This window comes from Panthera pardus, unplaced genomic scaffold (genome assembly GCF_024362965.1).
Source record: "Panthera pardus isolate Hobbes unplaced genomic scaffold, ASM2436296v1 HiC_scaffold_25, whole genome shotgun sequence".
Classification (NCBI taxonomy): Eukaryota; Metazoa; Chordata; class Mammalia; order Carnivora; family Felidae; genus Panthera; species Panthera pardus.
In genome coordinates, this window is record NW_026526821.1 from 30,034,030 (window position 1) to 30,047,161 (window position 13,132).

A 13,132-nucleotide genomic window follows, 5' to 3' on the forward strand; every position below is an offset into this window, starting at 1 on the left:
GACAATGAGCTTTCACAGCAGGAAAGAGTACACATCACTGATGGGAAGTACCCTTCTAACATTTGGCCAGGAGAACACTGTGCCCCTCCCCTCTACATGACTGCTTTGTATACATCAATAGATCAAAGTGGAAACATTGTGTTAAGGGAAACAGGTGCCTGCTTTCTTTGGGCTGGGTTCACAGGAAACACTTCATTCAGGCAGGTGGGCACTGGAACTTGATCTGCTGGGAACTGTAACCAGCTGAGATGATGCCATTGTGAGGTCTGGAAAAGTGTTTTCTCCCCCCCTCTCCCCTGGCCTTGAGGGAGAGACTACTGCCCTTGGAGTTTCTGTCAGATGCTAAGAATATTCAAATACCTAGATTCACAAAAGATCAGTTAAAAAAACAAAGGTATGAGAACTGATAGTGCATAAACTTTCAGCTAAAGGGTTGAGAAATCCCAAGTTGTGCCAGGGATTCAAGTTCAGTGAGGAGGGGAGATAGCAGGGAGCTGGTGACTACGGCTACAGTGTCTCTGGTATCTACATCATACACAACCTTTCCAATGTCAAATGGCTTCCTTCAGGAAAGGTCCTATTGGCATTGGGAGGCATCAAGCCGACTCTTCTCATCTCCTTACTGGGTCAGATATAGGAATCCAACTCAGCAGGGCAGGTTAACCGCAAAACAGCAAGGAAGAGAACGGTCAGAGAACGAGAACACATGTGCTTGTCTAGGAAAGGCAAGTAAGATTTTCTAATCTTTAGGTTTGTTTTTTTTTTTAACACTAAATTATAGGAAATCACACTATATAGTTCAAAACAAACTTGGGGAGCCTGGGTGGCTCAGTCAGTTAAGCGTCTGGCTCTTGATTTCATCTCAAGTCATGATCCCAGGGTTGTGGGATCGAGCCCTGCATCCGGCTCTGCACTGAGCATGGAGCCTGCTTGAGAGTCAGTCTCTCTCTCTGTCCCTCTCCCCCACTTGCATGCTCTCTCCCTAACATTAAAGAATCAAACTTACCTAACTTTATATTTTTCTTTATTTTTAACTTTTAAAAGGATTTTTTAAAAGCTATTAATTAAAACACTATGCTACAGAATGATTTTCTTTAACACAAAGATCTACAAACATCTACAAAGAAGTGCTGATTAGTGGTCCTTCGTAGGACAAACGACACTTCAGTCACAGGCAACAGAAGCCCAGTGATCTCCAGACATCTCTGTGTCTGGTGCCAGCTCCACCGAGGCCTGAGCTCACACAAAACTGAGTAGTACCAGGTATCCAAAGCCAAAACAGATGGATAGGAAGTTTTACATTGAAATAACTACTAAAGAAAGAGAAACATGGTATTTAAATTACCTTTGTTAGACTGGAAGTTTTAGCATAACATGCAATGCCAGCCAAAACAGCCTCAATAACAGCAGCATACACCTGGGACAAGAGCCTACTTTAGAACAAAAAAATATGGGTTAACTACAGCATCATAAGGTTTCAATAAACGCTGCATGCACATAAATGACATTCCCTAAGGAACTGAATGAGAAAAGTGCAAAAACAGAACTCATTGATTTCTAAACCTTTTAAAGCCATGTGCCCCATACCTGAGATACACTTTGCTCTTACGAAACCATGACAGAAAAGTCAACTCTTCTTAATTCTGCTCAGAAGACCAACCTTCCCTGTTTGTGATCCCACAGAAGAGAACTCTATGGGTTCCCTAGCGCCTTCAGTGTCATGGTACAGACTTTGCTTTTCCAGGACCAAGCACACCACACCTTCATGTCATCTTCTCCCAGGCCTGCTGTGGGCTGGCTGTTACTGGAATCTCAGGGTAGGAGACCTCAGGGGCAAGAGAGATTACTAGAGAAGATGAGCTCCACTTAAATTCAAATTCCGAGCTGCAGACCACTTTACAAGTAGCTTACCTGCTCTAGAGAATAGAGAATGTTTCTGAGGGGAAACATTCTCTTCCTAAAGCCTCCCTGCTCCCTGCCCGCCAATCTTGTTCTTTCTCTTGGACTCCTCACTTCCCAAAGTGATTATAAAGTTTTTTTTTTTCCCAAAGTGATTATAAGAAGGTTTCTTCCTTTGCCAGACTGAGACTGCTATGAAGGTCCCTAGAAAATCCGACACTGGTTCTTCTTAAGCAAAAATTTTCAATCTCCGTATTTTGGGCCAGATAATTCTTTGTCATGTGGTCAGTCCTGTGCACTACAGGATGTTTAGCAGCACCCCTGGTCTCTATCCATTAGATGCCAGCAGTACCCCAGTTGGGAAAACAAAAATGTCTCCAGCACTGTCAACCATTTCTGGGAGTCGGGGGTAGGACTGGAGGGAGAGGAGCAGTAAAATTGCCCTTGGCTGAGAATCACGCTTTAGGGGAGGGAGATCCAGGATCTTATCAGGATAATTACAGACAGAAGGGGTTCATTCACAAGGCCCTGAAATGCAAAGGAGGTGCCTGGCAAGAAAGTGATAAAGCCTTGCCTCAGACTACTACAGAAAAGTCTATTTTTATGCCTGAGAATCTCTTAACAGGTAAAGGAAGGTGACAGGAATTGGAAAGCAGGAAGGAACACAGAAATGATCTGATCTAACTCCTCTGACAGAAGAAGCAAATAGGGCCTCTGAAGGTGGAATAAGTTGTCCATGGAACAGAAAACGAATGGCAGACTTGAATTCAGGTCTGATGCCAGCCTGGTGCTTTTCTACTGTGCCATGTCATACTGCCAACTTCTTTAATTTCCTCTTTGGCTCCTGCACCACACCTCTACATTATAGGTAAAGGATTTGAGTTGGGTAGAAGAAAAAAAAAAAAAGAAAGAAAAAGTATACATAACAAAATGATAGCTCCAAGAATCAGCATATCCTGAAGACTGTTGGCCAGGCCATGAGAGAGGGATCCATCCTGGTATGAAGTAGGCCTGGCAGGGACACTGACAATGAGCTTGGCCACTTCCAGGTAAAACCACAATCCTCCACACTTAAACACCAACACCAAAGACATATATAGGTCTTCCTCCTTTCCCCACCCAGCTTGATTCAGACATCATTCAGTACCAACACTGTTCAGGTCTCCCCACTCTTGGCCTTCTCCTATACAGACCCTCAGATAAGAGCTGAATGCAAAGGTACCTGGTTATGGACTCAAAATGGCCTGAATGGGAGGCCCGAGATTCATGACAAGGGAAGAGTCTGCTCCATGCCTAGATGGCACTGCTGTTGCCTTCCCTAGGACTCCACAAGGCCCAAGTTCTACCAGCTCTGTGATTCAGTAAGTCTCCTGATATGGGCCCATGCACCCCTCAATACCAGTCCCTGAAACAGGGCACCAATGTATTTGGTTTAGGAAAAACGCCAAAGATCCAGAATGAAGATCCAGTGGCTAAGCACAGGTGGCATAAAAGTATCAGCAGATACAAAACAAGATTATATATACCCATCAACGTATGAGAACGCAGTTGACTTGCTGCTAAAGTGCAGAAAATCCACACATTTAAAAACTGCACAGGGGCTCCCGGGTGGCTCGGTCTGTTGGGCATCTGACTTCGGCTCAGGTCATGATCTCAAGATTTGTGAGTTTGAGCCCCGTGTCAGGCTCTGTGGTGACAGCTCAGAGCCTGGAGCCTGCTTCAGTTTATGTGTCTCCCTCTCTCTGCCCCTCTCCTGCTCGTGCTCTCGCTCTCTCTCTCTCTCTCTCCCCCCACCCCCTCTCTTAAAGAATAAACAAACATAAAAATTTTTTTTTAAACTGCACACACATTGGGGTGCCTGAGTGGCTGAGTCAGTTGAGTGTCTTCTTGATTTTGGTTCAGGTCATGATCTCATGGTTTGTGAGTTTGAGCCCCGCATCGGGCTTTGTGCTGATATTGTGGAATCTGCTTGGGATTCTCTTCCTCTCCCTCTCTTTCTGCCCCTCCCCCTGATCTTACTCTCTTAAAAACAAAAAAATAAAATAAAAAATAAAAAACTTCACACACATTAATTGCCACTATACAAAACCTAAATGTAGAATTTTTAAACACCCAGAAAGATACACAGTAAGATATTAAAGGGTAGTGCCAAAGAGGAGGAATTACAGCCGATCTTATTTTTCTTACTTTCTTTTCAGTTTTCCAAATTTTCTGTAGTCTGACTATATTCCTCACGTTATATTTTTTCCAATACACTTTAGTGTTTCCTACCCCAGAGGGGTAGGGGTAATTCTGGGAACTACTATAGCCTGAGGATCATATATTTATAAAAAGATCCTTAGATGATTCTCTGTGGCCTGTCACTATTGGCCTTTGGGAAGCACTTGTCTAGACCATAGTAGTTTATGTTGGAATATTTAACTAGGTAATAACAGAACTCTATTATGTATTTCTAAAGGAAAATTCCTTTTTGGAATTCAGTAGTTCCAGCATTGTTATGGATTGAATTGTTTCCTTCTAAAATTCATATTGAAGCTCTAACCCTCAATGTGATTGCATTTGGAGATAGGACCTTTAAGAAGGTCATTAAAGTTAAATGAGATCATAAGAGTAGAGCACTAATCCAGTAGGACTGGTATCCTTATAAGAAGAGGAAGAGACATCAAAGACTTCTTACTAGAGCACAGAGGACAGGCCAGGTAAAGACACAGCAAAAAGTGGTGGTCTGCAACTCAAGGAGAATGGCCTCACCAGAGACCAACAATGCTGGACCTAGAACTTGGACATTTAGCCTCCAGAACTGTGAGAAAATACATTTCTGCTGTTTAAGCGACCCAATCTCTGATATTTTGTTATGGTAGCCCAAGAAGACTAACACAAACATTAATGAGTTTATTTCTTATCTTTGGTTTCCTATTATATGTGGGGGGAGAGAAGTTAACACTAGGACCTTTCTAAAGTTGCACAGCCTAAGTTCAGATCCTAGCTCTGATCCCTAAGCCTGAGAGTCAACTCCAGAGGAAACACTGCTCAGACCAGATGGGGTTTCACAGATTCTCCCAATGCATTTTAGGATGTTTTATTTGTGGGAAAGCCTCTGATAAAAAATGTACTATGTAGAAGACATAGAAGAGTCAGGCCATTGAAATGCATGGGTGTGCAGAGAGGAAGTCTCTGAGTTCTGGAGAGAGGAGCACATATCAAAGACAGCAGGACTCCATGCTGAGGGACAGGGGCTGGGAACTAAAGCTCTGCTCACTACTTCACTCTGCTCACTCCCACCCATTGCTGATCTCAAAGTGGGACAGCCACTTCTTCAGAGTAACTCAACTTTGAGAAAGAAAAAATAAGACAGAGGGACACTTGGGCGGCTCAGTTGGTTGGGCGTCCGACTCTTGATTTTGGCTCGGGTCATGATCTCACGGTTTGTGAGTTCAAGCCCCGCATCGGGGCTCTGCACTGGCAGTGTGGAGCTTGCTTGGGATTCTGTTTCCCTTTCCCTCTGCCCCTCCTCCACTTACTCTGTATCTCTCTCTCTCAAAAATAAATAAAAATTTAAAAAAAAAGAAAAAAGAAGATAGAAATGAAGACTTACATTTGTTCAGTTTTCTTGGGCAGCTTACTCTCATCACCTGTGAAAAGAGAACCATGAATTAAGTGTGACAAGATCACAAGACATGCAAACATTTCACAAGGAGACTACAATTTCGTAATTTGAAGATGTCAAGAATTACATTTTTTTTTCTTTTGGGTTAAATACAGTACAAGCACACACAAGAGAGAAACCCAGCTTCGCCCGGTATCCTCCTAGTCCTTCACTCCTGACGCTGATTTTGTCACCACTAAACACCAGAGAAGACATGGGGAATTTCAGGCTCTGGAATGTTTTTGCCTTTGTTTTTAATTTTTTTAATTAAGAGGTATAATTAAGTAGGCTCAGTTCTGACTCTTTTATTGTCTCCTTAATTAGCTGACCCTTAATTATCATGCTTCTTTCAGAATCTTCTGGCTTATATGGCAACACCCAGGTAAAAACCTGGTTTCTGCTATACCCTCTGTGGAACAGTGCTGAGATCCTCATTCATTCTAGAGGTTCTTCTCTATACCTCTTTGGATGTCTGCAACTTCTAGTTACCCTAGCAAGGAGAGCAGCTCTAGTGGGCCTAACCTTTCTGGATGGCCCTGCAGCATGGAACACTTGCTCCTGTGAATGTTCCCAGTCCACAGGTAGCCTTCTACCATGGTCCTTCCTCACAGAACAGCAGGCATCTGGCTGAGTCATCCAAAGTCCCACTGTAGCCCACACCTCCTATCCCCTACTAGGACTTACTCATCTTTGCCTTCCCTCTGACACTGAGCACATGGTCTCACATATGGCTAAACTATATACATCCTGAGCTGATAATTGTTCCTCCTGAAATACATTCTTTGAGACATGTGTTAGGCACATCAACTCTCCTTCTGGAATCAGAGAGGGAGTTGGAGGCTGACAAAGTGGGTATCTTAAGCTCCTGAGGAAAGCAGTAAACTGTGAGTCCACTTTTATCTAGTTCATGGGAGAAAGTATTCATTAGGTAAGTTGATGAGATAACTTACAAGAACTTACCCAAGTAAGGAACGTGGGTAGCTCCAAAAAAGTATGTTCTTGAACAGGCAAGGGGCCCCTTCGGTGAGACACACTGTACTACCTGGATGTCAGAAAAAAGTAAGAGTAAAAAAGGAGCAGGGACTTAGGTGTGTACTGTTAGAGAAATGAAAAGTGCATAGTTAATGGAAATCAATTTTATTTCACCAACAGCTGATTTATTATTTTTTAAAGGCACAGAGGAAAAGGTCACGTTTAGCTGTTGTTTTTCCAATGGTATTTTGTGTGTGTGTGTGTGTTTTTCACCTTGGCTACATTGTGAGGTTGCTGTCGGGTCAGCCCATGATGCTAATGAATTCACATCTTAGAAGGAAAAGAGGAAATATGCTTGGATTTTGACTTCCATTAATAGTCTAGAACTTTCACAGTGAGGACCTTGGCCAACATGACAGGCAGATGTGTGGGGGAGCTATAAATTCAAAGAGGGTGCTCCCCAGGTCCCCATCTTCATTTGTATTTCATCTCTATACACAGGCCTTGGAGAAAAGAAAATAAGTTTCCTAGATTTAAAAACTCTTATTCTTCTTTGTTTAGTTCATTTATACAAAAGTAGATAAAGATGTCCTTTTCTCTTGTGAAAATCCAGCATCTCATCAGGGTTCCCAGGATATCAGGTATAAAACAACAACAAAATAATGCTACTATAGGAGCTAAAGGAAAAGAAATTAGCACAATATATTAAAAAAAATAGCAAAATGTGACACAAATATTCCTTCTACTCCAACGTTTAAGGAAGTCACAAGAGAATGCATGGCATTTTTTCTGTAATATTGTGAACACCGTGAATCCAAAGATTTGTACTAAGGACTTGTTATGACTACTCTGTAATTCACCATCATGAACATGATCAATATTGCCATGATCCTAAATAAAAATGCATGTACATATTTCTAATTGTTGGTTAATGGACATATTTCCTCAATAAAACATGTTCCCTGGACTCCAAATTTCTCCTAACTCAAGTTTTTTTTAAAGATGCCATGTGTTTCAAACCAGCTTCCTGAGATTATATCATAAATTTGTATAAGTAAATTTCACATCTAATTTACTGATACATTAAAAGAAATCAGTACAAGAGAATTTACATATATAATGTACAATTACTCAGATAATCTGGATTTGCATGTTTTACCTGTCACTGATTAATCTGTAAATTATTCATAAATGGCACAGAAGTTGAAAGGGTAAGTATGTTACACTGAAAAAGAGATGAATGAAGATGAAAGGTCATAATCGCAGACCCCCCCACCTCCATCCCAGGATCAAATCTCATATAAGTTCCTTGACCTCATTAAGTTTCTGAGTTTATAAAATAAAGATCCCCAATTATTATAAAAAGTTCTACAAAGAACTTGGAAAATTAAAAAAAACTTAATAGATTGTTTTGAAGAGCAGTTGTAGGTGTACAGAAAGAATTAAACCCACAAGTGTGTGTGGCCCTCCCTACATTCTGCAGGAGTCTTCCTCTCTCACTCTAGTCCATATTCAGCCTCCAGGAGTTCATCAAAATTGTTATTTACATGTGGCTTCTGCTCCAGGTAAGCAGACATTGGCTGTGACTCTCTCGACTCACCCCTCTATGTTTTGGGAGTGTATTTGCCTTGAGACTTCAGTTCTTTGATGAGCCCAAGAAAAGTTGTTGGTTTTAGGTTTTTTAGCTTTTTTCTTGTAAGGGTGGGAGAGATGATTTCTAAGCTCTTTATGTGTTAGCACCGAAAGCGGAAGTCTACCCTGGATCTTACTGAAATCTTGCACTTTAGTAGCCCTTCTTTGACACTGCTTCTGTGGGTGAATAGGGGAGCACATTGCTTTGTTACCGCCTGGTAGGAGCGTTAAGTCCAGGTTCTCCACACAGACTCTACTGACACCCAGAGTGTGTGTGTGTGTGTGTGTGTGTGTGTGTGTGTGTGTGTGTGTGTATGCGCACGCTCGAGAGCGCGTGCTCCTTGTTACTGCTGGGCAGAATAGGAGTTTAGGTTCCCTAGTATGCCTCTAGTGACACCACCCTGGCTTGGGAGAGTCACAGACACTATGGATAAGTGATGGCCTTGTTATAGCTGAGTGGTGGTGGAAGTCCTGACTCTCCACTGGCCTCCAATGATACCACCCCAAGGAAGAACACCTCGTTACTGCTGGATAGTGGTGTACATCCAAGGCTCCCCTGTCTCCACTGATACTGCAGGGGGAGGGAGGGTTCACTGGTGCCCAGTGGGGATGAAAGTCATGGCCCCCTACTGGGCCTTCTCTAATACTGACAGGGGTGGGGGTAAGGTAATGGTGCCCTGTTACAGCCTGGCAAGGGTGGATATCTAGGCTCTTCACTCAGCTCTTGTTGGCAGGGGTAGATGGAAATATTTTCTGAGGGGTTTGGCAGGAATAGAATAGCTGTTATCTAAAAATTTTCTTTTTTTTTTTTTAATTTTTTGAATGTTTATTTTATTATTTTTTGAGAGAGAGAGAGAGAGCGAGCGCGCGTGCGAGCGAGTGCGCGCATGAGCGGGGGAGGGGCAGAGAGACGGAGACACAGAATCTGAAGTAGGCTCCAGGCTCCAAGCTGTCAGCACAGAGCTTGACACGGGGCTCAAATCCACAAACCACGAGATCATGACCTGAGCCGAAGTAAGACGCTTAACTGACTGAGCCACCCAGGCACCCTGAAAGTTTTCTGTCTTGTTAGGCTGTCCCCTTCCTAGTCCTTCCACCAGAGAAAAGAGGCTTTACTTAGGGCTTTCTAGGTCTGTGCCTATTGGCATTTCTGGGTTGTCAGCTTTCCAATATCCAGTCTGGGATATATAGGCAAAAAGGAAGCCCAGAAAACTCACTGCCATTTTGTCCCTTTGGTCCAAGGTCCTCAGCCAGCCTACTTCTTCTACCCTCCTATGTTTCTTTTATATATAGTGTCCAGGGTTTTCAGTTGTACTTAGCAGAAGGAATAGGAAGAAGTAGGTCTACTCCATCTTCCCAGAGGCAGAAATCAGCTAGTCTCCTTAAGTTTTAATTTAACATGTAGAGTCAACAAATAAGATTACACAAAGAAGCCTATGCCATTTGGCATTTTCTGTATATTCCAAGGGTGCTCTGGGGGGTTGAAATGAGGCCTGAGCCCTCCCATTACAGGGCAGTAAGATCCTGACAGCATATCTATTCGAGCAGCCCTATGTTCCTGACTGGCTTGGAGGCAGATTTGAGGTTTCAGTCCAGAGAGACTAGGTCTCATGTTCTCCAGTCAAAACTAAACAATAGTACCTACCTCCCCAGCTTTCCTGATTGTCAGGAACATTCTGAAAATAATCAAAATTCCATGGACTTTTACAATCACTAGAGTCTCACATTTCAGTCTAATGTTTCCTTTAAAAGAACATAGTAGACAATTTACCACCAAATGCAAAAGTCTTCTCCCTGGCACCCTCAATACAAGAACAGTGACCCTCAAGGTTTATGTCCTGAAATGTAACAGTTAAGACAAAACAAACTTAGGCTTGGATAACTCTATTTCCAAGTTAATTTAAAATTCTTATTCTATTGACAATACTACTATGACAACTTAAAGAGTCTGGTTTGTGGAAGTATTTTTTTAACCTTTTTCCTTCAAATATTTAAAAATTAACTATGATGTTTTCAAATTATACCTAGTACTTCTATAAATATAGTCAGTTTGCAATCACTTCACTCCAAAAACAACTTCAAGTTCAAGGTTAAATCAATACACTAACCAGAAAGGTTACCCTTAACTTCCCCTCTTTCCTATTTAATAATAAAACCAATTAAACACCAGGTAGTCAAGCCACTCACCATGTGTTTGGCAAAGCTCCCACTGGGACCAGTGCTGCGTACCAGGTGCCCTTCAGAAGGGAAGTTAAAGTTGCCAGCGTTCAGGTTTTCTCGTGTGGAGTGATTACCAAAGAGAACGAATGGCTGCCTATTAGGGCTAGAGTGGCAAACCAGAAATGTGATTAGAAAAGAGATTCCTGGCCAGGACAATTTCCCAGTGAGTGGGTTCTTGGGGTTTTCAGAGTGGTGTCCTGCGGTCTGAGCAAAGTGGTCAATACAGCCCCCGTAACACTCCCTACTGGGTGGGAATGGATGCCAGATGTCTCTGACTCCTCCTACTGACCCATAGAGATCATTTAGGGACATAACTAAATCCAAGCCAGGTTTATATTTTCAGCTTGTCCTACTTCTTAAGGAGAAAGTTTTGTAAGTCTGCTGTCCATGGTGCAGAGATGGAGCAAGAATCCAGTTTCACACAATAGCATTTTAGTGGAAACAAATTTTAAAGGATGATAGCAGTTGTGATAGACTGTAGGCAGACAACAGAGGCATTAACTATTTGGAGTAGCCTTTAGGATGGGAAGAGGAGAGTAGGGCTACGAATGTCCTCACTACCACATCCACCTGACTTGCATGTGTCCCCTTCTTCTGTCTCCTCTCTTGGTTAGACTTGTCTTTTTGTGGTTTTTTTTTGTTGTTGTTGCTGTTACTTCCTTTTTTCTCAGCCCACTTCAACTGACCCCCTCAGTCATTTCACTCAAATTACTCTTGCAAAAGTCACCAAATGACTTTCACGTAGCAAACAGCCAATCCACTAGGCAGACTTCAGCCTGCCCCTCCTTGGTCTCTCAGAAGCACCGGACACCCTTTCCCTGCAAAAGCTGTTGCTTCTCAGTCTCCTTCATCAGCCATTCTCCTCTTCTATCTGCCTCAGAATATTCCTAGGGTTTTACTTTCAGCTATCTGCCTCTCCTCTCCTCTTTCATGATCTACCCCACTATACCTGTTCCCCTGGAATCATTATCCATCCAGGGACTGAGCCAGACCTGAGAGGCCCCCTTAGGCCTCCTTAACTTCTTCTGCCCCTAACCCTCTAAATCCAATCAATCAACTCACTAGTTGTCCATTTCCCTCAATCCACATGGTTACAAGCCTCGTCGATGCTGCCATCATTTCCTCCCTAGATAACTAGAATGCTTCTGCACAGCTACCCTGCTTCCACTCTCGCTCTCCTACAGTCTCTTCTCCACAATGCAGAGAACACAACCTTTTACACATGCAAAGAGTGTAATGTCTTTATGTTATTTTCAGGAGGACTGAAATCTTTCACATGGTGAAAGATGATCTACATTCAACTTCTTTGGCTCCATGAAAGGCCACTCTCCTCCAACTCCTATGTCCCACCAAACTCATCCTCTTTTAATGTTTCTTATGTTTTCATCTCAGGGTGCTTTTCTCCCTTTTTTTTTTTTTTTTAAAGATTTTACTTTAAAGTAATCTCTACACCTCATGTGTGGCTTGAATCCACAACCCCAAGATGAAGAGTCACACACTCCACTGACAGCCAACCCAGGAGCCCCTCCCTTAATTACCTTTGCTCTTCATTCAGATTTCCTCCCAGAGGAGTCCATGCTCCCAGCTATGGTCTTCACAGTACCAAGTTCTTTTTTCCTTTATGGCACCAGAGTTTGTAATTATATTTTTTTGTGAGGTTGCTTGATTAAGGTCTTATTTCTCCACCACACTATATACTCACTCCATGAGGGCAAAGACCATGACTAGTTTATTTTTGAATTTTAATTTTTTAAAAATGTAATCTCTATGCCCAACTTGGGGCTCAAAATCATGACCACACTCTACCAACTGAGCCAGCTGGGCATCCCCGTGGCTGGTTTACTTTTTAACCATGTTTCTCTTGTTTAATATGTCATATGTTCTCAACAACAGTCAGTGACTAAAGGGTATTTTTATTTTCTGTTATTATTTTTTTAATGTGTATTTATTTTTGAGGTGGGGGAGGGGCAGAGAGAGAGAGGGAGACACAGAATCCGAAGCAGGCTCCAGGCTCTGAGCTGTCAGCACAGAGCCTGACCTGGGGCTCAAACTCACGAACCATGAGATCATTACCTAAGCCGAACTGTGGGACACTTAACTGACTGAGCCACCCAGGCGCCCCAAGGGTATTTTTAAAAAATAGTTTCTGCTGTGTATTGAATGTATCCCCACAAAATTCATAGGTTAAAATCCTAACCCCCAAAGCGATGGTATTAGGAGGTATAGCCTTGGGGAGGTGATTAAGCAAAGTGGTCAATACAGCCCCCCTAACACTCCCTACTGGGTGGGAATGGATGCCAGATGTCTCTGACTCCTCCTACTGACCCATAGAGATCATTTAGGGACATAACTAAATCCAAGCCAGGTTTTGGGCAGATCCCACATGAATGGTATTATAAAAAAGGCTCTTATAAAAGAGGTCTGAGAGATCCCTTGCCCTTTCTGCCATGTGAGTTTATAGTGAAATGAGGAAGCAGGCCTTCATCAGACACTGGATCTCACAGTGCCATGATCTTGGACTTCCTAGCCTCCAAACTGTGGGAAATAAATGTTTTTTGTTTATAAGCCACCCAGTTTATGGAATTTTTGTCATGGTAGCTAAAACAGATTAAGACAGTTTCCTTTATCCCTGATCCTTTCCTTAAATTGCCCTTAGTGTGTGTCACGTGGAAAAGTGTTTACATTTCTTTGTATTATTCTTAAAAATACCTCCTTAAGCTTCAGGCAAACAGGGGCTCTTAAAAGTAAACATAACTGATTTTT

The 13,132-nt window shown here is 42.5% G+C and overlaps 1 protein-coding gene across 2 annotated transcripts in view; it reads right to left on the bottom strand.

Annotated features, from left to right (window-relative positions):
- DNAAF9 (dynein axonemal assembly factor 9) overlaps nucleotides 1-13,132 on the bottom strand; it is a 131,329-nt gene that overhangs the window by 69,524 nt on the left and 48,673 nt on the right. Inside the window, exons 10-13 of one of the 2 annotated variants that reach the window (XM_019462662.2) lie at nucleotides 10,337-10,472; nucleotides 6,506-6,587; nucleotides 5,495-5,531; nucleotides 1,346-1,433 (exon numbers count right to left, since the gene is read on the bottom strand). In XM_019462662.2, the coding sequence (XP_019318207.1) occupies nucleotides 1,346-1,433; nucleotides 5,495-5,531; nucleotides 6,506-6,587; nucleotides 10,337-10,472 (343 nt within the window). The remainder of the gene's footprint in view (nucleotides 1-1,345; nucleotides 1,434-5,494; nucleotides 5,532-6,505; nucleotides 6,588-10,336; nucleotides 10,473-13,132) is intronic. The other variant, XM_053890397.1, reaches the window with a different exon arrangement.